Source organism: Pungitius pungitius, chromosome 1 (assembly GCF_949316345.1).
Source record: "Pungitius pungitius chromosome 1, fPunPun2.1, whole genome shotgun sequence".
Lineage (NCBI taxonomy): Eukaryota > Metazoa > Chordata > Actinopteri > Perciformes > Gasterosteidae > Pungitius > Pungitius pungitius.
In genome coordinates this window covers 17,782,965-17,804,713 of record NC_084900.1, presented here as the reverse complement: position 1 = coordinate 17,804,713, position 21,749 = coordinate 17,782,965, and the positions used below count along the sequence as shown (strand labels likewise).

At 44.8% G+C, this 21,749-nt stretch overlaps 1 protein-coding gene across 5 annotated transcripts in view; it reads left to right on the top strand.

The window, feature by feature from the left end:
• Window positions 1–21,749, top strand: part of dlgap4a (discs, large (Drosophila) homolog-associated protein 4a) — a 61,240-nt gene that overhangs the window by 31,926 nt on the left and 7,565 nt on the right. For 3 of the 5 annotated variants that reach the window (XM_037478456.2, XM_037478455.2, XM_037478454.2), the window contains 5 exons: window positions 11,188–12,450; window positions 12,761–12,996; window positions 13,333–13,410; window positions 13,990–14,137; window positions 15,759–16,005. In XM_037478456.2, coding sequence (XP_037334353.2) covers window positions 11,257–12,450; window positions 12,761–12,996; window positions 13,333–13,410; window positions 13,990–14,137; window positions 15,759–16,005 — 1,903 coding nt within the window. In that variant the 5' untranslated portion in view covers window positions 11,188–11,256. Of the gene's footprint in view, window positions 1–11,187; window positions 12,463–12,760; window positions 12,997–13,332; window positions 13,411–13,989; window positions 14,138–15,758; window positions 16,006–21,749 lie in introns of those variants that run through there. The other 2 variants (XM_062562760.1, XM_037478457.2) reach the window with 2 other exon arrangements.

The following is a 21,749-nucleotide window of genomic DNA, read 5'->3' as shown; positions in this document are numbered from 1 at the left end:
TCACAAGAGCCTCTTTTTCCTTCACAGTGATACAGCTGTAAAATATGCAGATGCTGTACTGTACTATAATCCCAGTGTGTGACACATTCGCTGGCTCCGTCTCCTGCTGTTACCAAATGCTCCGTCTATCCGCGGGAATCTGCAACGCTTCCGGACGCGACCTTGGAAACGTTTCTGGTGGATATGATAATGAGCCTCGTTCTTTCCAGTGGCAGAAAAGAACCATGTGATGTTGGTTCGCCTGCACAGCCGAGGACAAATCCGTCCCGACTCTAAACGCCACCCATCGTCCGCCCCCATGTGGCCTCAGGTCCGCCGCCGCTGATCCGCGCGCAGCGCACCACCCCTTTGGTGTCGAGCGCACGTGCGACCGCAGACCAGCTGGAGAGCGCCGAGCTCTGCCTGCAGTGAGATGGCAGCGGCAGCAAAGGGAAGTACTCCCCGGCGCCCGCCCGAGATGGAGCGGCAGTGCGTCATCCGTCAGGCACGCGCACGCGAGGCCAAAGCGCGCGCGGCCATCGCCTCCAAGCTGCCTGCTAACAGGTGTCTTGCGGAATGATGACTGACGGAGGCCCAACCAGGGCTCTCGCTGTCAGATTCCATCAGACAGACTCCCGAATTCTTCTTTTCGCTACAGCACGGTAAACAGATGTTCAGATCTGTGGCTCATCACGTTGATAAGTCCCTCCAAGTATATTCCTGCTCTTACTCCTTATTTGGCGACACAAGCCCTTCATCAGAAGAAGAACGGCAAGGATCTCAGAGGCATCTGTCTCCCTTTTCCACGCATCTCCCTTTTGAGAGATCTTCCCGGCACAGAAGGCTCGTCTAACAGGAGAGGCACGTGCCGAGGCCGCGCACGTTGTGTCTCGCTGTCGCCCCCCAAAACTGTCCGAGCCCTCCGTCCAGCTGGCTGAGTTGACTTGCCCTGCGGTGACCACTGCCGCCCCCCCTCCCTCCATCTGAAGCTCCACAGTCCTCATGGTCTTCCAGTATGTCCAGCCTGCTCTCACAGCTGCTGAAAAAGACGAAAATATGTTTTGAATGTATATGATGCTCAGGAAACTTGTCTGTTAGTTCACAGTGCTTTGTTATTGCATGTAATACAGGAACCCCCCCCCCCCCCCCCGCTCCTGCAAATGGAAATTACATATCTAAACTCAATAAAATATTTAGTTAGTAGTTTTTCATCCTAAAACAAGTAAATATTAGCTCACTTTTTCAATTAAGTTTATTCTTTTTGCAACTTTTACAAAGGCACAATTGTATTTATTATAATCATATTTTATATTCATTGGTGTGTGGTGTGTGTGTGTGTGTGTGTGTGTGTGTGTGTGTGTGTGTGTGTGTGTGTGTGTGAGTTGGTGATGAAGTTGCGCCCCCCCATAGTTCAGCCACTCAGTTTGGGACCCACTGATGTAACACATGAAATGCCACTGAGCATGTGACAGTAATCTGACGCAGACCACAGTTGTCGTTTGGAGATGGAAAACGGAAAGGTGAGTTGTGATGAAAGTGCAGCTCGGGATTGTTCATGGGTCACATGCATTTACTCAACACTAAAATGACCCCAGATCAGCTGAATTCATTGTTGCAGGAACTTAACTGCAGCAGGAGCTGTTGCCTTGGGTTTAAAGTAAAGGTTATGAATGAAACGCGTATTAGTCCACCTTCTCTTATCTTTGTATCATTATAAGAAGCAAGCGTGTGATTAAGTTAGGGGCCGAATGAGAGCGCTGCCTTCAGCGTGTCACGCTGTGAAGACCCGCCCTGCTCGACCTGCTCAGCCTGCTCCGCTTTACGCTTCACCTGGATGCTCCGACCCCCTCACAGGAGCAAAACGGCATATTGATTTTTATTTTGTTTTGAGCGCCGGGGCCAGTGTGAGCAGCGAGGTAAGCTCGCCGCGTGGCTCTGCCTGATCTCGTGTCCCGTGGGATTTACGTGGGACAATCTCTGAGAAATCCGTTTAATGTGAGACCCCGAGGCCCCAGCATGATGTGGCTCAGGCTGCTGTGGTTCATGGTAGTGCAGCAGTATGTCGCTCTTTATGTCTACACACTGGCTCAATTTCAGGATTGTCGTCCAGATTGATGTTGTATTAATGAATATAAAAAGAAATCCTCTGTCAATTAAGAAAATAATGCCAAACGGAGCAATATTCCGCTGTGTGTCCTCGGTGAGAAGATTAAAGCTGCTGTCCTGCTGCATATTGAGTCTGGGGTCAGCGTTGAACGGATTTAGTCAGGCAGAATCAAACGGATATATCTAATCCAACATGCAAACACCCCTCCCCCTCCCCCTTGTGTGAACATGGGTTAGAAATAGGGAGGGATGTTAATATGGGGCGCTGTTTGTAAAATGTTGCACGCTCTAAAATCCTGCGCAGTTTTCGTACATTTAGCATTATCATATGAATAAAAAAAGCAGGACATTATTCACATGTCACTTTTTCAAACATTTAGAGACAAAATCATTTAAATACATGCAACAACTTTTCCAAGTACAATGTTTGGCAGTTAGACAAAGTTGTTAAATAATAAATGTTAAATGTAAATGTAAATGTTAAATGTCATATATAAATGTTAAATCTAAATGTAAATGTTAAATCTAAAAGTAAATGTTAAATGTTATATATATATATATATATATGTAGCAAGGGGGGGGGGGGGGCTGCGCTGGATGTATGGGTGGTGCCCTTAAAGAGTGGAGACACTGGGCCGTGCGCGTTGGACCGGCGTGAGGTTAATGCATGCAGCGAGCAGCTTATTGGGTCAAAGTCATTTTTCTCCGCGGGGGGGGGGGGGGGGGGGGGGAGTTCACAGTTGTCACAAGCTGCCCTGCGGCTTCCGCTGCCGTGGTGCTTTAGGAAGACTGAAACTCAAGAGATACACGCGTTCCGACTCGCGGGCATTCTGTTCAAACCGAGAATTTTTCCCCTTTTTTTGGTTCATTAAGAATAAGTCGAAGCTTACGAGCGAGCGTTACTGCCTGGCTGTGCAAAAAAACACAGCGTTAGGATTACAGCCTGCTTTTTAATTAAGCCCACCAACGTGAACCTATTACCATGCAGTCAGTCTCGCAGAGTCACTGAAGTGGATCTCTGTGGTCAGGCAGCGCCGGAGCGCCGGCACAAGATGTTTGCCAGACGCAAACATGCAGAAGGGAACCAGCAGCAGTAGCCTGCAGTAAATGGTAATTTGCCCGAGGGAAATGTGCAAACCTCTCTGTCTAATTACACTAGAGCGCGTGCAGCGGTGAAGGAGGGAGAGCCGTGCATCGCGATCGCTTTAATGGACTATGCGCTGATGAGAATCCCAAGAACACCTAAAGCTCCTAGCTCTGAATATTTCAGCAGGCTTTTGGGAGTAAAATCCCCCGTGTGCAACTATCTGAAAACAAAAAGATGCCACCGACAAAGTTCCCACAGTTCTCCTGACAAGGTCGTCAGTACCTATGATATCGTATTGTCTGATATATTAAGTCTGTTGTATAAAACACTGCAAAATGACTACTTTTACTTTTGCTAGTTTAGTTGGTGCTGATGCTTCTGTACTTTTACTTGATTTTGAATGCAGGAACGTACATCACATATTATCTGTTTATCTGGTCCTGACATCAAATACACAAACACCTGATCACGGCTACAGTGTGCAATCAACTTGTTTTCCTCGGGCACACAGTTTGTATCTACTTCTTCCCAAAATACTGTTACTTATTCTTCATAACGGGTGGGAAGCATGAAGGCATAGGCAGAGATCTGGAGGTTGATGTAGACAAAGAGAACTCCTCTTTCCCTGATTGCACTCGATTCTTTCTTCTGCCGTTTTAACAACGTGACCGGCCAACATTTGGCAGCTCACGGCGCTCGTGCAGAGAAAGACGTCTTCGTGACACGGCGTCTCGTGCGCCCGATGCTCTGAACCGCTGCCTCGTAGAACTCAGCATCGTGACCCTCCAGCTTATTGGACTCTCAATTGTTCTTTATGATCCGCGATAAGCAAAAAGGCCGCTTACACCAAAGCAGCGGTCTTATTGTGTAACTCGCATCATGCCTCCGTCCTGGCTCCGGGCCGTCCTTTTGGGGGAGTTTTGTCCAATGAACCGTCCGGTCTGATCCCCACAACGGGATATTTCAGGAACGCCTTGAGCAAATTTCTTTTGGCAGGAAAATCCACTCGAGGATGAACTGATTAGATTGTATCACTGTGACCTCACAAAACATTTCTTTTTTTGGGGGGGGGGGCTGGGGGGGGCGTCACAGCAGGATTTCAGATGCCGATTGGGACAATTTCACAGAAGCGGACAAATATTGATATGAAATGCATCTTGACGGGTTGGTGGAGAAATATAACCATTACGTAGTAATTCTGGGATCAGGTATTAAGGGTCTATATTTAATTGGCTTTGTCTGTTTAGACCATGGTCAAGGAACACAAAGACATTTGGAGGAATCAGTTCATTTGCTTTCTGAGATTCAGAAGAGAATTTACCATTGCTGCCATTCTGTGTGTATGTGCGTATGACAAATATGAACCTCCGGAATGCAACTGCTAGCTTAGCTTAGCACAAATACTGCACAGCTAGCATAGTTTAGAGGTGGAAAGAGCAGAACAAAATTTTGTATAATAAAGTAAAAGTACTGTAACTAAGTAAAATTTTACTGAAGTACAAGTAAAGTTACCAGTCTAAAAATTTACTCAAGTAAAAGTAAAAAGTAGCTCATTAAAAATGTAATGTAATGTAAAAGTTACTGAGTTACTTTTTTAACAGCTGGGTGGGGTGCGGGATTCTAGTGTAGTTAAAAAAAGACAAGGAAAATATATCTCAATCTAGTTGTTTTTAATTGAAGGAAGACCTTTACAAATCAAAGTGTAATAGCAAAAATAATAAAATAAAAATAAAAGAGATAGATGATTTTAGTGCAGATCATCCAATAAAACATTCAACATTTAACATTACTACAACCACTAAATATGGCATGAACTGTAGATTCAGTAAAGCAGGGGTGTCAAACTCATTTCAGGTTCGGGCCAGATACTGCCGACTTGGACCGAACGCGGGCGGCTGACGGGGGGGCGCTGGCGTGACGTCGGGACGTATGCACTCCAGTGGCGGACCGTTTACTCTGCGATCTCCTTAAACTGTCTCTGCTCTGCTCACTGAAGCAAAACAATACGTGGACAATGAATATCAGAGCCAAGAGCAGCGAGTGTAGTCAACTACTGCTGGTAACACATCCCGTCAGACCAGGATTATTTATTTATATCCGTTAATGAACTTTTCTCCTCTTGTTACCCTGGTAACCGCTGTCATTGCAGACGGTTTAGCGCGTTCGTTCTCCCGCTCATCACTCAATCAGTGCAGTAACGATTTTTTTTTCCTTTGCATTTTTTTTTCTTTACATTTCTTTTACTCAGTAACGGATATGGTTTAAAATGTAGCGAAGTACAATACTTCAAACAAAAAATACTTAAGTAAAATTACAGATTTAAAAAAACACATTAAAAAGTAGAAGTACACAAAAAAACTACTCAATTACAGTAACGCGAGTAAATGTAATTCGTTACTTTCCACCTCTGGCATGGTTCTCTCGAAAGGCGTTGCCATGTGGCCGACTGGTCCTGGCAAAATCTAATCAAACAACAGATTTCACATGAGTGTGATGTAACATGTTAGTGAGTTTTAGAGGCCGTGCTGTGTGTTTTGTTGCCTTTGGACAGAACCAGGTTGGCTTGTGATGAACTAAACTGAGCTAAGCTTTCTCCTTCGAGCTTACATTGACATTTTAAATTTTTCATTTAGCTGACACTTTTATCCAAAGCGACTTACAGTAAGTGCATTCAACCGAGAGGGTACAGAGCCAGTTATATTTAACTGGCCGATATGAGAGTGGTTGTCCCACTCCAAGGCATAAAAACGAAGAGGCGTATTTGCCAAAATGCCAAAAACAATTGTCGATTGAGCGCGGGTGACACCTCGACGTATTCTGTATTATATGATCGGTCATTAAAAAGGCTTCTGGACAATCCAATCTAGAAATAGCAATTACAAAACAATTGTTGGTTATTTATAAGACATGCATGGAAAAGCAACACGTCGTCTAGGCGATCAGCCCTTCTGTCCACAGAAGTGAGACTTTCCCCCAGGCAGCAGAGAACAACACCGATGACATAACTTTGTGACTGAAACGTGCTATTTGTATATTCTCACCAGTTCGGCGGGGATGGCACATGGTGTTGGCTCATCGGCAGCGTAGAGGCTGTATACGCGGACCGTCTACTTGCAGTAGCTCGGGCGGAAGGGAGATACGTTGTCGCTGCAAACCTTTTATCCGATGAATGTGAAATAAGTCTCAGTGAAACCTCCGTGTTGTTGTAACTGATGTTGTTGTAACCGGCCATCCGTAGTCGACGTCTGGCTGGCTAAGAGTCAATGAGATGGAAGCAATGGTGAGGGGGAGGGAAAAAAAAGGTGATCATTGAAGGAGACTGCAAAAGCCAATACCCGGCAGCTGTGTATTCACCATCAGAACAAGGAGCGGGACCCGATTAATACCCCTCCCCTCCCCTCCGCTCATCTCCCGAGGCGCTATACAGGAGACCCTTCATTACGGGCCACCCCCCCAGCGGCCCTTGTGCACATCCAACGGGGGGGCCTGCGTTTCAGCGACGGGACATCACCTCCCAACGGACCAATGGTATAAAGGTAGATTTGTGTCTTCATTTTGCAAACCAAAAAACATGTTTTGAGAGCAAATTTCTCTAATTGCAAGCAAAAATGAAGTTTGTAAGTAAAAATATATAAACTGAGAAAGAATTATTTGTTATTTTTGCTTATGAAACTATTGATTTTGCTCGCAAAACAATAACTTTTGGTCTCGAAACAAAAACTATTGGTCTCGAAAAAACTCTTTGGTCTCGGATCCAAAACCTTTTCTCTCGAAAAAATACTCTTTGGTCTCGGATCCAAAACATTTTCTCTCGAAAAAAAACTCTTTGGTCTCGGATCCAAAACCTTTTCTCTCTCTTCCGACATGGAGGGCTGCTGTGTTGTGTTGTTATCAGGCATGATGTTCAGACACAAACTATACCATTTCACACTAAGTTTGAATGCTTGCAGATATTCCAAAAGCAGATGTCTGTGAGCTTGACCGGTCCGCTGGATTACTGAGGCTACAGTCAAAGCCTCTTCTGCATTGTCCCCATCAGGTTGTGCATCTTGAAGAGAAGAGCTGTATTGAAAGAAATTAAGCTATTACCGGAGGTAGTGTTGGTGATAGTATCACTGTTTGAGTGTAATCAATTAATCGAAAATGATTAATAACTTTTGCCTCTACCTTCCCTACATGATGCCACTGACTAAGCTAACACATACAGTATATGTAGTAAGTAATGGGGGAACAACAAGAGCCCACATGAAAGCGGGGCTTCATGTCAACACAGCAGCAATCCATGTCGTTCCTAATAAAACACTCCGCTACACTAACAACATGAAAACAACGTAGTGCTGCTTCATTTTAAATGATTTTGACAAAATACAAAGTCCGCTTACCTCCGTGTCGCTCCTCACAGTCGCCTCCCGTTAGAGTTTAATGGCGGAACAGACGCCATGCGCTCAGTCGATCCACCAATAGAAACTCCTGGTTCATTCAGCGGCATAAGCCCCGCCCACTAGAATAAAAAATCTGAGAGAAAAGGTTTCGGATCCGAGACCAAAGAGGTTTTTTAGCGAGAGAAAAGGTTTTGTTTCGAGACCAAAAGTTATTGTTTTGAGAGCAAAAACAATAGTTTTATGAGCAAAACTAACAAATAAATCTTTCTCAGTTTATATATTTTTACTTACAAACTTCATTTTTGCTTGCAATGCAAGAAATTTGCTCTCGAAACGTGTTTTTTGGTTTGCAAAATGAAGACACAAATCTACCTTCATACAATGGCGGCGTCCTTCTTTTGACAAAGCAGCAGAAACTCACCCGGCCCCGGGGGGATGTTTTTTTCGTCAAAGTACGTTTATGTTCAAAGTTCTCTCCCCATTTGTTAGACTTCACCCCCCCCCTTGGGGTCTAAATCCTCTACCTCCCTTCATTTTGACTTAATGAACGTGGTGCTTGAATGGAGACACTGAGAGTGCCGCAGGGATGAAACATGTTTGTATGCCAGATTTCACAAAATACGCCATGGCAGACAGACATTTTTTATAGTTATGTTTTTTGTTTGTTTTTTCCAGCAATTTTTTACAAATAAAAAGCTTTTATGAATTGTGAAGGCAATCTGCAAAAGTAAAAAAAAGCTTTTGTTATGCTATGAACAAACTACGCAACGTAGCTTTGGGGCCATTTGGTGTGATAAAAAGTTTTGTGATCTCATTTAGCGGTTAGCAACCACTTTTGTTCAGAAACGTAAAAGACCCAAAAAGAACAGCTGGATCATTGACTGACAGGTTTTATATTGCAGAACAAAATGTTGAAATGGCTTTTCGTGTGTTGTGGAAATGAATGTTGTCAAGACAATTTCACGGTTGTGGATCACAATGATCTTGAAATTAAATTACTGCGTTTTGGTAATGGATTCATGCTCCTTGGCTTGTACTCAATTGACTTCAGCTGTTTTATTTTTCAGCCAAATGTAGCTTTTTCAATAAAAAATCCAATGAAATGACAAAATTGTTGCACTGAAAATTGCACTGTGGTAGAAATAAAGAAAAAATATAATGCCTAGTTTGCAATCCTCGCCCAGAAACATGCTCCGTCCGTCACGTTTCTATTACCAGCAGTCGAAAACATCTTTACTGTGACAGTTGAAAATGTTAAGCATACCTTAGTGGAGGCCATGCATGTCATTTATCCCCATCAGCCCCTTCAGAGCAAATCTGTAGAAACAACAGTACATAACTGCAACATCCTTGGAAAGTCTCAAACAAGATGATTCAACGCTGCTGCCTCAATAACATCTGTTCGTGGTTATTGCTCATCTGGATTTGGTTTTTCACGTTTTATTGGAGCGAATTCAAGAGTTCCAGATCTCAGACAGTCACAGGGGTGCATGTACGCATTATACAGTAATGTATAATATAGTATGGGACGGCTTGACTGTAATACATCATTTGGGGTTTGAATCAGAAGATATCACAAATTGTTTTTGTGATCTGACTCAAATTTCTCCTGATGAATCTCTTACATAATGAGTCACACTTTTGGGTTTAGAATTAGTTTTAATCTGCATAAGATCACCAAACCATATTCATGCGCCAAGATGTCACTTTTCATGGAGTGTTTGGGAGAGGGTGTTTTGAGATTATTATTGATTATGACCAAATTAACCGGAATACACCAAAAAAAGAAAAAGAAAAAAAGATAATTCCCACGGCCAGTTATTGCATGTATGTGTGCCAACATCACACGCGGCCCAAGGGTCCGCTCACCCCGCGATCCTGCGAGAGGCACCGCCACTCCTCTCCCAGGTGGTCAGGTCTATGTGCGTGTGTCAGCGCCTGTAGGTGTGTGTGTGTTAGTTTGTCAGCATTGGCGCCGACGGGATGCTGCAGGTCGAGGGCCCGTGCCGTAAAGGAGTGGAATGAGTTGCAGCTATTGGACGCTGAGCTCCCGGGCTGGATCTCATGCACGCCGCGGCAGAGGGCTCTCACCACGGACTGATCAGTGAGTCACTCCGCGGTGACACAGACAGCATCTGTCGGAGGGAATTTAATGCAGCCTGGATTTTCTGCCGTGTGAATTATGACTTGTCACAACCCTGATAATATGACTGTGTGTCCATAGCGATGGTTGAGTACAGGCCCTGTGAGGGAAGGAGAGGACACCTACAGACATGGCCGCTGACTCCGTGGCAGAGATGTGCCATGCACTGAGGAAAACAAACCAAGGGCTGGGTTAAACATGAACTGTGGTTGCATTGGAGAGATTCAGTGTCAGTGGTGAGAAATGAGCGTAGCAACCTCTGAAATAAGAAATGAAATATTCATAGTTAGTAAATAACAGCAAGCCAGTTTAGCAAGATTTATTCAGATTGAATTCAGCTTTTATTCATCTCTGCTCGTATCTCGGTGCCACTGGAAATACCTCGATAAAATATTTGCTTCTGCACCAGAATTCCTACATTTTTAGAGGGCATCGGGGGAGATGAATTGTTCCCCGTGACTAAAAAGGAAAGGGAGCACAGTTTATCCCAGCGTTAAAGAGGCTGGCGAAGAACCAAAAAACGCATTGAAATGAGTGTTTGTTTCCTGCTTTGAAAGAAATAGTGCCCCTTAAATATGAAGCTCATTTAAATACGTGAGTCACTAAATTGCTTTCCTATGCACTGCCTGCAGAGTATCTGCAGGCAGTGCATCACTGTGGTGTTGTATGTCGGGCCTGTGGTTGTCTGGTCTCGTGCTGTTGTGTATTTGTACTCTTTTTCACTGAGAATCGTCTTTGGTTTGGTCTGTTTGTCTTTTCATCACGTCTCAATGTTTCAGCGTCGCCGTGATGGATACAATTAATCATCCTGTTCAGTGTTCGCTTTTAATATCAAATTACATTTCTTACCATGGAGTGGAATTGTTTTACTGCACGTGTATATGATTTATTAATTCATTTGGAAACGTAATTTAAGCCAATACTTTTTTTCCTTTTGTTTTTACTCCAAACCCAAACGGTGCGCTGGTGCTCCACCTGGTGGTTTCCTGTGGGAAGCAGCTTCAATGGGAACTTATGCTCCAGTCTGTTCTCCACTTTAACTGGCTGTTATGCTGCCGTTAAGAAATGCACTACGCAGCAGTCTAAAAAGCAGTTTTAGCTCAATAACCATACTGATATTTCAAGAACACACAGAGAAAAGCATTTCTAAATGTGCTCTGACTTGAATGTTTTATTAGCTTTAAGTGGAGAACTCCCCCTCTGAGAGTTTGTGTTGTACGCAAATGGCTGTTTTAACTGTTATGCGCTGTTAACTGTAATTGCTATAAAGGGACAAACCGGCGAGTCTTTTTTTAAACATTCCTGAGAGAGTCATCCAATAGAATAGAATAAAAACTGTTCAATTAGAGATAATAACTTTAAGAGTAGTATTTTGTTTGAATACATCCACCGAGCAATCGCAATGGATTACTAAATAGCACTAGAGTTCTTTCTCTGCCGCAGTTTCCACGCTTAATAGATGGTTTCTTGGTGGTTTCTTCACACTGCAGGAGGAGCCCCTCCGGTCCGTAAACCCGTACTGATTGGAGACATGTTCTGAGGACGACAGCTCGGCCACCATGAAAGGCTTCGGGGCCAACCGCAGTCGTCACATGTCTGACTCGTGCGAGCCGGCGCGATGCCCACAGAAGCCGCTGTGTCCTTTGACCTCTGACCCCCACGGCTCCTTTCTGTTGAGCCCCGCCGTGAACCACTACGGTACCCTGGACCCCCACTTCCACCTGTGCTCCCCCGCCAGCCCCACCAGCCTGAACCCTGACTGCCTGCTGCCTTTCAGCCAGATGTCCAACAGCAGCACCTTCCCTCGCCTGCACTACAGCTCGCAGGCGGAGCAGGTCGACTGCTCCCAGGCCTGTGGGGCCGGCGCTGGCGGAGTTGGGCAGGGCGGCAGAGGCGGTGCACTGTCCAGCTCCTTGTCGATGGGCATGGGCCTGGGCCTGGGCCTAACTGGCGCACCGATGATCACCAGCGGATCGGCCACCATCTCCTCCGCGGCCGCAGCCAAGATGAATCGGTTGCCCTCCAACCTTTTGGATCAGCTGGAGAGGCACCTGCCGCTGCAGCGCGACGGTTTCAGCACGCTGCAGTTCCACAGGGGGCGCATGTCGAAGCAACGCAGCGAGAGCCCGGGACGCATACGCCACCTGATGCACTCGGTGCAGAAGCTGTTCGCCAAGTCGCAGTCCCTGGAAAACTCTGCAATCAAAGGCAACGTGAACGGGCGCTCGGCCGGGGGAGTGGCCGGCGAGGAAGGCGGCAGGCCGACGCGCAGGAGCAAGAGCAAAGACAGGGCTAAAACAGAGGGGACAAAGCAGAGACAGAGGCCCAATGCATTAGGCCTCTGGAGCTCAGACGACACCCTAGACACTGACACGTCTACAGCTGGCACTATCGCCGTGGGCTACCGCCACCCTCTGAGCATGATGTCCCTCGGCAGAGCGGTGTCGGACAGCCAGGCCGGTTCCAGGCACATCCCACAGGGCTACCACACCATTTCTGCACACACTCTCAAGACCTCGAAAAGCAGCAGCGACCTCAAGTTTCTGGCATGCCAGGCGACGCAAGTAGTATCCAAGGAGGAGGAGGGTAGAATCAGGGGAAGCAAGGACGATCTACTGGTGAAGAGAGGTTCCTGGTCCTCTCTCACCCTCAGCCAGGCCAGACAAGTGTTGCAGAAGGGCTCTGCTACAGTTAACAGGACCTTACTTAAATCCAAGTCATGCCACCAAGACCTGGCTCAACAGTTCCTTCAGGTAGGAGGGCCAGTGAGTATTTTTATTCATCATCCTTCTTTGTAAGTTTGCATGAATCTTTATATAATTTATCTACAGTTAGTTGATTTTATGGAACGGTTTTTCATGATCAATTAATAATGATTCATCATACATAAGAAATGTATTTTTCATGCAATTCATCACTAAACACATCTCCGGAATCAAACTGTCTGTTTAATGTATTTTGATAAAAAGATCCAAAGCATGAAATACATAAAGAGTCCAATGGTGACACCTGAGATGACTGCAATAAACGGTCTGAGAGCCAACGGCATGTTCGTCCTTCCAGGTCCCACTGGGGGACTGGGCGGGGACTCTGGGTCGCGGCCGGGCCAGAGGAACGGAGATCCCCTGTCGGAGGATGCGCAGCGGCAGCTATGTCAAAGCTATGGGGGACTTGGAGGACAGTGAGGACTCAGAGGGAAGCCCCAAACCTTCCCCCAAAGCCACCGCCCGACGCCAGAGCTACCTGAGGGCCACCCAGCACTCGCTGAGCGAGCAGCAGCCACCTCCACCCCAACGCAAGTGAGTATCCAAGTCATCCTATTTCAAATGATGACCATGAATACCACACGCGTTGTTTTACCAAAGTTGTGTTTGTGCTCTTTTGCCGTACATTCGTTCAAAAAAGAAACGGGCACTGAAGGGTTTGTTTGTAGTAGGCAGTCAGCAGGTGGCAGCATCCTGCCACAAGCAGTGGTCGGGCTGTGCGGCAGCACGGAGTCAAAGAAAGCCAAAACAACTCGATAGCTATCCATGGTGGTATAGATGTGTATCAATGGAGGGAGACAGGAATCGTGTTCAAATGCAGTGGGAGATGAAATTTTGCCATGTGCTTTGCCCCTGCATCCACACGGACAGGCCTCGCTGCCACGCTCTCATGCAGGAGGATTATCTGTGGTCTCCACTGCAGAGTGCATGCTCTATGCAGCATCTGAGGTCAGTGTCATCCACAGGCAGGCAGTGTGGCCCCTCCTCCACCCACCCACCCACCCTCACTTGCCCTACCACCACTACCCTCCACATTGTTTTTTCGGCTAACCTTTCCCAGTGCTTCTCCCCTCTGGCCCCCCTTGTTCCATCACTTTCCTCGCAGGTGCCTGAAGTGGTGTGTTGGTTCTCTGCTCTTGCCTGCTTCTGATGTCATAACATGCAAAGTTCCCATGGAGATCACACAGCCACACCCTGCTGCTTATGCGCACACATCTTCACTAACACCAGGCACACAAAAGGGGGCCAGAGCAGAGGAAACGTTGCACTTCCAGGATCAATCATAAAGCCAATTTCATATTCATCAGTTTTACTCATGAATCATTGTTTCCTCTGCGCTGCTATTTTTAAACCTGAGCACATATCACTTTCCACACATCCTAATAGTATTGCATTCAAAGAACACCCCGGGTGACTTTTCGGAGTCTGATTTAAAGTTTCTCCTGGATGTCATCAGTTAGACACAGCCTTCACTCATTCCCGGCCTGTGACTCCTGAGAATGCTGATGATGACGTTCACTTCCGCAGCTCGCTGCCGTGCCTGAAAGAGCTGTCGACCAATCGGAGCCTGGATAACTTAGACTGCTTGGTGAGCCCCCTGGAGCCCCCTCCACGCTACAGGAACAGTGGCTTCAGCCAATGCTCTGGCACACTGGGCAGAGGCTCGGCCACTCAGGTATGTCTCTTGCCTCATCTAATGTGCTGTCACTTTCGTCTGATGTCTGTTGCGTTGTTTGTGCTTGGATAGCAGTCACCATTCATGCCTCTGTGTGTGTTTAAAATCGGATGTGGCAGTTTTTTTGCCGCAAGAGAATTTTTAAGTGAATGTAGAGTCAGTTGAGACATTCTATGGACTAATCTGGTGGAATACGTGAGATGCTTGGGGGTGTTTGCAGAATGTAAGAGTGGGACATCTGCTTCAGCGTAGACATGAGGGAACTTGTTGTATGTTTTCATGGGCAGGATTAGAGTGGGATGCAGAAATCACACTCCAGATCTTTATTTATCTTAACCGGTGCATAACCAGTTTTTACATCAATCAAATCAAATCATCAAGATTATATCACTGAGATGTTCAGTCTTTTACAAGAATACAATGCAGTTAATCAGGGGAGAGAACATTTCTTGGGAGCTGAATATGAGGAATTAATCATAGTGTTTATAGACCACCCACAACGTGTTCACATTTGCTACCAAAGAAATGCCAAACATAAAAATACTTTTACTGGCCGTTTCTACTTCTTTTCGTGCCACTTGATCAAACATTTCAGATGCAGCCGGCTGTCATCGCTTGTTCCCACAATGCAATAACCAATCCACGCAGCAAAGACGTACTGGAAGAAAGCTATTTTAAGAAGCTGCAAAATCATTTGTGCTGTCTCTACACAAGGCACAATTCAGTCGTACTTGTATTAGCTTTAAACTAAAAAGCAAAGAAGCCAGCACACCACCAAAAAATAACTGATTGCAGATATTTCCACAGGATGCGTCTTGATAGACTAGTATAGTCAAGACAGAGGTAAGTATGTACATTTACTAAAATAGTAAAATACAAGCATTCCAAAAGTAACCCTAACCCAATGTATTGGTAAAGATCGACAGTGTTAATTGTTAGAACATTGTGTTACATAAGATTAGTCTTGACAGGCCTGATTAAAAACAGCATTGTTGGAGTTTGAGCCCCTTATCATGTTTCTGATGACAGTCATTCTCAGATCGAATGGTTTAAATAACTGTTTAAGGCCTAAAGAGGTTAAATGATCAATTACTTCACAGCTTAAACAAAGGTCAGATTGTTCTGTCATCTCTCGACAATTTTCATAAACAGACATTGCGTTAAAAGGCCGAATCATCGGGCAGTGGCACAAACTGTTGGTATCTGAAGCGTTCTGGCGTCAAAAGGGACGGAACGCATTGGCTGAAATGCATTATGGGAACCCGCCGGCTGTGGTCTGACAATAATATGGCTTTTTATTGGATTCCAAATAGTTTGTAAACTTCAGAGCTACGCCTGAAACAACTTGGTGGATTTATATAGAATAGGAAGTCTAGGCCGGGGTGTCTGCTGGCAACGCCTGATCCCTGAAAAAACAGCCACTGGCCTCCAGATTCTTACCCTCCTCCGACCAATAGATGATGAGTTCCAGGGTTGCATCCATATTAACAATCTAGCGCTGTAACGCTTTTTGTAGTGACACTGTCCGACACGGGAGTCGGTTTTACTGTGTAATTTTGACTTTTTGATGCATTCCACCCCCGTCAGATGCACGATTCTCAGTCTGCTCCTCTGCCCTCAGCGTGTGAGTATGCACACGTTCTTTCAGGTATACGGGCACGGCTGCGGGCACTCGCTGCCGTACTGTCAGGGGGAGTCGCAGGCGGTGGAGGCTCTGGATCTGCCTGCTCCCACGTGCTTCCGATCGCGCAGCCACAGCTACCTGCGCGCCATCCAGGCGGGCTGCTCCCAGGACGAAGACACGGCCTCCGTGAACTCCGAGTCGCCGCCGCACGCCAGTGCCGGCTACAGCTACAGCTCCAACCCCAGTGAGTACCAGCGAGAACATGGTGGGACACAGCAGAAGAGGACAGTATTTGATTTCGGAAAAATATAATACATTACCGTATTTTCGCGACTATAAGGCGCACTGGATTATAAGACGCACCTTCAACGAATCGCCGATTTTAGAACTATTTTCCTATATAGGGCGCACCGGATTATAAGGCGCATAGAATAGAAGATACTGCAGTAAAACGTTTGACTGGGGTTGCGTTATGCATCCACTAGATCGGGCTGTGCTAAATCAAACGCCTCGCGGCGGACCGTCAGCTCGATCCCGAGATCCAACTACGAGCTTTTATATACGCTGTTGGATCTGGAATTACCGCGGCTGCTGGCACCAGACTTTCCCTCCAATGGATCCTCGTTAACCAGTATGGATCAACCAATTGATCCATGTATACGGCGCTCCGGATTACAAGGCGCATTGTCGTTTTATGAGGGAAAAAAATGATTTTAAGTGCGCCTTATAGTCGCGAAAATACGGTAATTTATTTAGTCTGCATCATGATAGAAAAATGCACATTTTTATTTTAAGGATTAAAAAGCCCAAATTTAAAAAAAACTTTCACGTGTATAGAAAACACAAAGAGCTGACATCTATCCAATATAATGAACTTCAGTACACACTATAAGTAGAGTTATTTCCCAGCCAGGATCCACGTGGTGTATCAGATTAGTATTATATGTTGGTGATTATTTCTGGAAAAAACAAAGATACGTGAGCAGAAAATGTTTTCGTGCATTTACAATTACATTTCAGTCTGAGTAAGGATTTTTGGTTACAAGGTACTTCTTTATCAGTAAAATATTCACACAGCTAAAGGGATGCAGAGTGTAAAAACAATAAAGAAAGACATTCTCATGTTATCATATTTATTGTGAACAGTAGTTGTAACGGATCCCGCATATAAAGAGACATGGCACTTACTGCTGGTGAAATTACTCCTTTATTTTCTTCCTTTCCATGCAATACCATCCTTGAACGTCAGCGTAAAAACACCACCGTAAGAGCTTTTTGCCATTATTGTTACGGGTCCATTAAACGAATACAGTTTTGAATAAAATTCACATTTGTTAGTAACAATTCCGTTAAGCTCACATTCAAAACGCAGAAACATCCTCTTTTTACCCTTTCAAAATAAAGGTACAATTCCCTTTTACCGGAAGATCTGCGGAGTTACTTACAGTAGTGCTGCACAAGATTTGTGCATGGGTTTTGTGTTTAATTTAGGAAAAAGGTTCAACCATCCGTCAATTTCAATTGCTGCGGATCACTTTATTGTAGATGACATAAAATACTGTTTTAGTGTCTGTTGAAGGGACAGATGTCACCTGTCAAACAAATGTTACAGCATGCAATTAATATGTGTTTATTATTTAAAATATATATATTTTGTCATATTTAGTATTATCAAAAGCATATTTAAAATTACCATACAAACAAATAATATGGATGCTACTTTTTGGGGGGTAACTATTTTATAAATAACAAATCTGTTCATGCCAGTGTAATATAATATTGCTTCACATGTCCAAATGCATCACAAAAGCTGATAGTTACATTGGACTTATGCCTCACATGACGCACATTTTATGTTACTACAATGTATTATACTAACTGTTATTTTCAGTTATTTGCTATATTGTCTTGATCGTCATAAATAAACATTTCGATCATCGAATGGTTTTAATGTGCTCGCCTTTACAAAAAGGGGGGACAAAGAGAAACCCCCTTAGTTTACATGGAGCTCCATTGTTTAGCATTCGGGCGGTCACAGTTGATCGAATATGCATGAGCTTTACGTCAAGGCTATTAAGAACTTTCCCGCGGCGCCGGGGACCCAAAATGAGACGCACCTATCGCGAAGACAGTCGAAATAACGTCACACAGAGACTTCAACCAATCCCGTCCATCTCCGATTACATCGAGGAGCAGAATTGACCAATAGCTGCCCGAGGACAGTTACGGAGAAAACGTGGACTCCAATCCTCGTCGTCAAGGGCGTGTACTTCAAATCTTTTCTTCACAGCGCCGTTGTGTGTCTTACGGCAGGATCCCGTAGCCCGTCCGCATCTCGTCTGCATTTCATGAGTGACCTAAAATACAGGATATTACGAGTCTACCGCCACAAAGTAAGATATTGCCGATCTCCACCACGGACTGTTATTTACTGTTATTAACTGTCAATTGTTGTCGGTACGCTAGCAACGGCATGCTAACGCGAGCTAACGTTGATGGTGTGGTAGGTTAGCTAGCTAACATGGATGAAGAAAGAGGATGAAAGCCCTAATGCGAGTCGCTAGCAAGCAGGCAGATATTAATGTGGTCACTGTTGTTAGATTGATGGTAACGAGGCAAAAAAGTCGCCCTGTGGCAGGTCCTCTTTGTTGGCTCTTTTTTTTCCTCCATCGCCGCTATATGACGCCTCCGGCTAGCGCTGCTCAGCGTTAAATGCCCCGTGCTATCTGCCACCGTAATGAGCGTCAACGGGGTAGCAGCACAAGCTAACAGTAGCTGAGTATGGACCGCTCGGTACGCGGCCGGCCAGTTGGGCTAACCGAACCTCCCACGTCTGTTATATGGGGGCAGCTAACACCGGTTAATAACCGTTTGTAATAAGAGCGATAATGCCACGAGCTGGATATGGTCAAATAATTGTAACCTAATGGCATCCGTGACTGGTTTAATCGGAATAAGACACCCATACTTCACTGTAAGAAATCACGTTGCGTGACTCGGGCGGATGGAGCGTTTTAAACGGGGTATTTTAGCTTAGATAGCTGTCAAATGAAGTGAAGTAACGTTAAACGAACCATGTCTCCTGCTGCGGGCTCAACATGTGACAGCGGTCTGAGGCATCGAGGACCAATGCATCGCGTTTAGATAAATGTGTCAGTCACATTGGACTTCTCTCTCTCTCTTGTAGATTGTGTTTTATCTCCTGATTAAGTGAAAGCTACTATCAAGTTGACTCAATTTGTTTTTTGTCCTTTTCAGTTTGAAAGGCTTTGCCTGCATAGATCCGTTTCAGTGTGTACAAACCTACCGTTTAAAACCTATTTATCTCAACTGCCGGGACTGCAGTGGGTATTTTTGGTCCTCCGCTATGAGCCATTTTTATTCAGTAGCTATCTTCCAAGTGTTAAGACCTGAGGACACAATCAATAATGTATGAGCTTCCGGGTTTGTGTACAGCTTTGCAGTCTGAACACATCAATGGGCTTCTGTATGGACTACCTGACAATAGAAGGATGTGCACACAATAGGAGTGTAACATCCACGGTATCACTCAAAATAACGTCGTCTCTTGTCCATGCTGACTGACTCTGTTGGTTATAAGGAAGCAGTTCATCCTGTTGGGAAATAAGTGTTTGTTTATGTTAACTAGTCTCGTCATTATGGTCTGTCAAAGCTTGAAATTTCTCTAACAGACCGCTGGGTATCATAAGAAACACTGGCTTTGAGGATTCATTGTGGCAACAAGGTGTGTTCATTGTGTCCAAGTCACAGTGTGTCTGTATTGACATGGATCGACTGTGAGTCATCCTCCAGTGTTACACACTCATTCTCTCACTCATTGATGAGGTCATCTCTTGCCTGGATGGGCGAAGCAACTGGAGTTTCACAGCTTCTGATGATCTGTGTGGAGCTCTTAATCAACATGGTTACGTTGTGCTCCAGGCCTCTCCGTTTCCTCCACTGATTACAGGGCTGATTCAACATTTATTTCTCATCTGTAATGGTTTTGGCAGCCACTGAAAACAATACAATTGAAGTAGTATATTGAGTTTATTAGGTGTTTATAAATACTATCTAACTATTAATTGGAGTATGACACTTTTTTTTTTCATTACTCACAACCTAAATTGTTTTATTATAGTTGATTAGGTACACTGCTCTGCCCTGAGACAGTTGTCGATCAAAGTAGTTTGACCTCGGAGCCACTTGCCACGTGTTCTTTTGTCAGCTGATCAGGCTGTAAGACTCCAGCAAATCAGACTTAGGGAGGATGAAAATATCAGACCATACAGCAGAGGATGCACTATACCCAGTCCCCAGTAGTGTAAAGTGTTCTTTTCCATTTCTACAGATATTGCATTTAGTACAGGCCACCGTGGCAGGTAACATCGTATGCCTTTGTTTTTGTATCCTATTTTTGTGTTGTGGTATTGTAGCGCCCTCGCTTTGTGTTGCGTCGGTGTATTTTTTCCTTCAGTGTACGTCTGCATTGTCTGCTAAATGGCTTCCGGGCTGTCTTTCTGTCTCAACAGATAGCATCAGCTGTCATGACGTTTGTCTTCTTAGGCCACTGATTTGCTGCCACTCCACTCATAATTGCATTCTCTTATCCATAAAGTGGCACAGATTTAATATGTGATTCTTCAAAACGTTTAAAAATGTATTTATTCTAAATGAAATGTATGAAAAGTTGCAGTGGGTTCACAACTAAATGGTATAAAGTCATTTAGACATTTCATGACTCAAATTTGAATAAGAAGCCCAGAAGCATCCTGGTGCTCAGCAGATCTACTGTGACTAACTGGCTTTGTTTTAGGAATTATCCTTTTTAAGTCATAACAGTGATTTGTTCTGCTGTCAAAGTTCATACTTCCTTATGTATTTAGTGTATATTTGTGAATTCAGAAGTTTGCCCATTCACAAGGAACATTATAGTTTTCTAAGCTAACATGCGATTCTAGGGCTGAGGCCAAGATGGATCTATTTATCACAAGGAGTCTTTTGAAAAATAATGTAATTTACAGTATTTAGCTGAATAGTGAACTTGTGCTTATTCTGTTTGTCAGAAGTCATGCTCAGCCATGTGTCCTGGTTTAATCTTTCAGTCTGCAACTCCGCCTGCCATACGCTCTTACAGTAAGACGGCTAATCTCGTACAGAGCTTCTTTTCATCATACTTGGCTCATACCCAGAGTTTCCCCGACAGGTTAAGCCACAATATTATTGGCAAGGATGTGTTTGGAAATCGCTTTTGTGTGTTTGAGCTTTGGTGCTCCATCAGAAGCTCAACGCTGAGCTGCACAGTCTCCACTCAAATAAGTTCAGTCTGCAGCCCAGTTAACACACTTTACTGTGAGTCAAAGTCAACAAGAGTTCAGCAGTAATCGATACCTGGAATTAAAGCTAATGCTGCTAGCAACAGCGTTGAGAATACCCAATTGTGTACTCTCAAATTTTCGCCTGCCATGGAGAGAGCCCATTAGTGATCATCTGATAGCTCGCAGACGAACCTGCTGACAGAGCCGGAACATGTACGGTGTGAGGCTGTCAGCATTTAATGATCACAACAGTGTTGACAGGGTGGTAGTTGATCCTAATTGTTTTCAAAGCGAAAGGAAGTATTACATAAGCGTGTTTCACTGACACCTATAGGACGTATCTGCTTAAAGTTGTAAAGCAATGGGATTTTATCTTCGCTGGCAGGCCCTGGGCAGCTTGTCCGTCCCTCAATCGCTTCTTGGTACCGAGCCCAGATATTGAGCCAGGAGTCCCTTTTACACATCGCACTTGGACGACCAAATGGATCATACTTTCTGCCCCGGATGTGAATAATCTGCGATTGGCCCACTTCCCTACAACTGGATGTTTTATAAACCGCATTCAGTCTGTTTTCTGTCATTATAAAACATGTTGATGTGTAGAGTGAAAATGGAGGGTGTCGATGTTCGATACCAACAAGATTACAGTAGAAATAGGCAAATTCATAGC